At 45.4% G+C, this 3,570-nt stretch overlaps 1 protein-coding gene across 1 annotated transcript; it reads right to left on the bottom strand.

Moving 5' to 3' along the window:
- Positions 1–244: 244 nt before the first annotated feature.
- Positions 245–3,191, bottom strand: LOC147455462 (uncharacterized). The gene is made up of 2 exons (XM_086514246.1): positions 3,097–3,191; positions 245–2,993 (listed from the first exon to the last, which is right to left on the bottom strand). The coding sequence occupies exon 2, from the start codon at positions 2,948–2,950 to the stop codon at positions 377–379; it is 2,574 nt and encodes an 857-aa protein (XP_086370372.1). The 5' UTR covers positions 2,951–2,993; positions 3,097–3,191; the 3' UTR covers positions 245–376.
- Positions 3,192–3,570: the final 379 nt, after the last annotated feature.

A 3,570-nucleotide genomic window follows, 5' to 3' on the forward strand; every position in this document is an offset into this window, starting at 1 on the left:
TTCCATGATAGGTCACTTATATTTAGCCATAGGAAGTGACTACAAGCAGTTCCCAAACTGCATCGCCGAGGCAGACGGCATGATAAGATACTAATAATCGAAAGCCTAACAGGAAAATAGCTTCACTTGTATAACTTGTGTAATGATATTTTACCAGTAAGAACCAAGCAGACAAAAGGCAAAAAAAAAAAGACAAAACCTGGTTGTACAACTCAGTATCCCCAGTAAGAACCAAGCAGACGAATCCCCAAAAAAAAAGCTCAAAGCACATACAAGGTATTTTACTGTTACATCACAATACAAAAATTGCATTTACAGTTTCAGAAACAGGGATACGCCCTGAAAAAGTCCTTAACCACCTCAATGGCCCTTCACCTTAATGTGTAATTGAAAGCTCCTTCCCTGCTTTGTAAACTTCCCAGCCCATCGGATGACACTCCGTAGTACCACAAAAAGGCTGCATTGAGACGGAAACATCAATAAACGGAAGTAATACTTCCTCCCGCCCTTGCCCACCGGCAAATGAAGGCATGGCCCCATTCTTATCATGCTCGTAAAGAAACTCAGGTGAGGCAGACTTCCTTGCATCATTAAGGCCGCTGAAAGAGCCAGAACCTGATTCTGGTTCGGACATATCATCATCAAAGCCATTCCCTTGTGCAGGTGATACCGTTGCAGCACCACCCTCTTTCTTACTCCTCCTTGAGCTTCTTGTTGATGCCGTTCCCCCCTCTTCAAAGTCCTCTTCCTCCCTTTCACCATGCAGATAAAGCCAGAGCTTCTTGTCTTGATCATATCGAACACAAGGGTCCCTTTCATAGTGCAGCCGGTCCAGAGCACCACTCACCACTTGACTCAACTGCGCCTCTGACACATCTTCGATAAATTGTGAGTCTCTAAGTAGAATGCACACATCTGACCGGGTGCCGATTCCCTGAGGCAGTCTGGCAGCAGCATCCCTCACAAGACAAAGGATCGTAATATGAGAGGGCCGGTCTGATCGCAACATAAAGTGATCTCTTGCTCTGGCTCTTGATTTTCCACCTAATTTTCTCAACGGTGCAACAGCAGACTTTTGGCCATCTGCAGTCGTATAGCGAAATGCTATCTCCAAAGTAGAATAGCGCACTCGCTCTTCCTTTTGAAACAGGGCCCTCATTTCATAAGAGCTGGGAAGGAGAGTTGTAGAACCCTTCTGAGCTCTCAACTCTCTAAATCTCTCGTTCTCATCAGGAAAAACTGGGAATGCTGGTAATGGAATTTGCGCAAGTTTCCATAGCTGCTGTAAAGTCCTCTCTTTATTTTTGAGCCACTTTTCAAAGATGTCAAGTAGCTCATTGAGAGTTTCTGCAGAAATACGCCATACCTCTGACATTGCTTGCAAATCAACCTCTTTAAAAGTACAGTAGTCTCCAGACAAAGTTCCAATCCATGACCAGTAACTCCTAGACTTATCATAGGAAACAAGTGGCTTGAGATTATCCATGGCAGGTGACTTTGATGTCAAAGCAAGAACTTTTAATGCACCTCGAACTAAACAGTCCAAGGGCAACTGCGCTGACAAAACCCGTCTGTCTCCTGGACAAGCTTCGACTCTTGCAACTATCTCCCTGAATGGTAAGCACTCAACCCCATCAGGTATTGTATCATCAAAAAGTGAAGCCCTTACTGCAGAGAGAAAGTATAAGGTCGAAAATGTGAAACCAGGCGTCAAGGGTGGAACAAAAGTGAATTGAGCACTTTTCATCAATTTAATGACAGGACTCCGAGACCAGTCTCGCTGGCCGGTTGATGAGATGCACTTCTCAAGCTCCTTATTGTGATGCATACCACCATTAGATTCCCTCACCATCATCTCTGAAGCATTGAGACCAGAATCCCTATGTCCATCTTTCTGGACCTTTGATAAGTATGCATTCTCATATTCCCAGGAAGCTATAGCCCTGAACTCTTTACCATTGCCTTCCTTGCGTTTCCTCTTTTTACTTCTGCGTTCAAAATGTTCCTGGGGTGTAGACATTCGCTTCACATGTGACCCCTCAGACAAGGCACTGTCACTGAGACTCGAATTTATCTTGTGAACGGAGCTCGTCTCTGGTTGATCTGCATCTACTTGATTTTGAACCCTCTCAATACTATGAGGAGTTGGTTGAGTAATAGTGCGATCAAAAACTTGATCAGACTCCAAGTCAGAATGCAAAGCTAATTCTTCATTACTGCCACGGAATATATGATTTGAGATCAATGAGCCAGCATTTGAAATCCCAACAGGTCTAGATATGCATTCCGTCTTGCCTCTATCTTCACAAGCTTTTAGTCCCTTTATGCAGGCAACTTTAGATGATTTCCATTCATTCCATGAGCCGAGCTTTTCTTCAAGGTTAGCATCTGGATCACTCATCCAGAGCTCCCGCATTTCCATAAGGGAATTGACCATCCCGTTGTGATAACAACGCAAATCATGATAATATTCTCTCTTCTGTAATGCTGTAAGAGTTTGGTGAGTCCTCACTACAGTAGGATTGCATAACCCACCTGCCAGCTGTTGCCATAAATGCTCCATAGGGCTTCCAAAATACATATTCTGTGCACTGAGAACCTCCCTCAAGTTCTCTTGAAATGACCCAAGGTCCATAACCGGGAGATACGCAGAAAGTTGTTGCCTCTCTTGCTCTGAGAGACACTCATTCCACGACTGAAGGGAGAGAATATCACCCAGATTCGACAACTCAAAAATCTCATGTGGCAACTGACAAATGCTTTCCCCAACCTGGTAATGGTCTGATGCATCCTTTGTAATGCAGGGAAGCACTCCAATCTTGCTGCTCTTATCAATAGATTTCCTGACTTTGTGCTTGTGCACCACCACTTCCTCATCATCACTGGAGGAACTTGATGGTGCCGGGCTGAGTGGCCTAGTAACACGCACACCTGCACGAAAGATGCCCATTGCAGTAACACACAGAGGATTCGCAATGCACCAACCCTTCAACCTGCAAAAACTACCCATACATTACAGTATATTCTGTGTGCTAACTGCACGTGATGTATAGAAATAGAACCAGGACAAACTTCTGAGAGGGGGGGGGCAAGGACCTGTATTGGAAGCCAGACACAAACTCCCTTCTTCAAGGATAACAAAGGGCAAGGATCTGTGTAGGAAACCAGCCTCAAACCAGACACTCCCGGCTATGGCATCGACAGACATACAAAATCTTAGAGAAGCAATGCTATGGCTTCAACGTAAAAGGAGCGTTTCTTTGATTCCATACCTGATACCCCTATGCAAAATCCGATGCAGATCCTGCTGGCGTAGGGAAAAAAGGCTCGGAGTCCTTCTTCAACGCGACAGAGGCATCGGCAAGCCACAAAGAGCAACGTCGACGCGAAGTCGAAAGCGACTTACAGACGAACGCAGAGCCGAGAACGGTGACGGAGACGGACGGGAGGGAAATAGGAGAAGGAGCAGAAAAAGAAAAGATAGAAGGAAGTGTCGCCCAAGGCGGTGGTGAAGAAGAAGCGAAAGCGCGAAGTGGACGATGACGATGATGATCAAGAGAGAGAAGGGAG

Source organism: Adiantum capillus-veneris, chromosome 6 (genome assembly GCF_014529385.1).
Source record: "Adiantum capillus-veneris isolate H3 chromosome 6, ASM1452938v2, whole genome shotgun sequence".
Classification (NCBI taxonomy): Eukaryota; Viridiplantae; Streptophyta; class Polypodiopsida; order Polypodiales; family Pteridaceae; genus Adiantum; species Adiantum capillus-veneris.

Coding starts and splice junctions, on each gene's coding strand:
- LOC147455462 (XM_086514246.1), bottom strand. CDS start 2,950: ATGGGCATCTTTCGTGCAGGTGTGCGTGTTACTAGGCCACTCAGCCCG.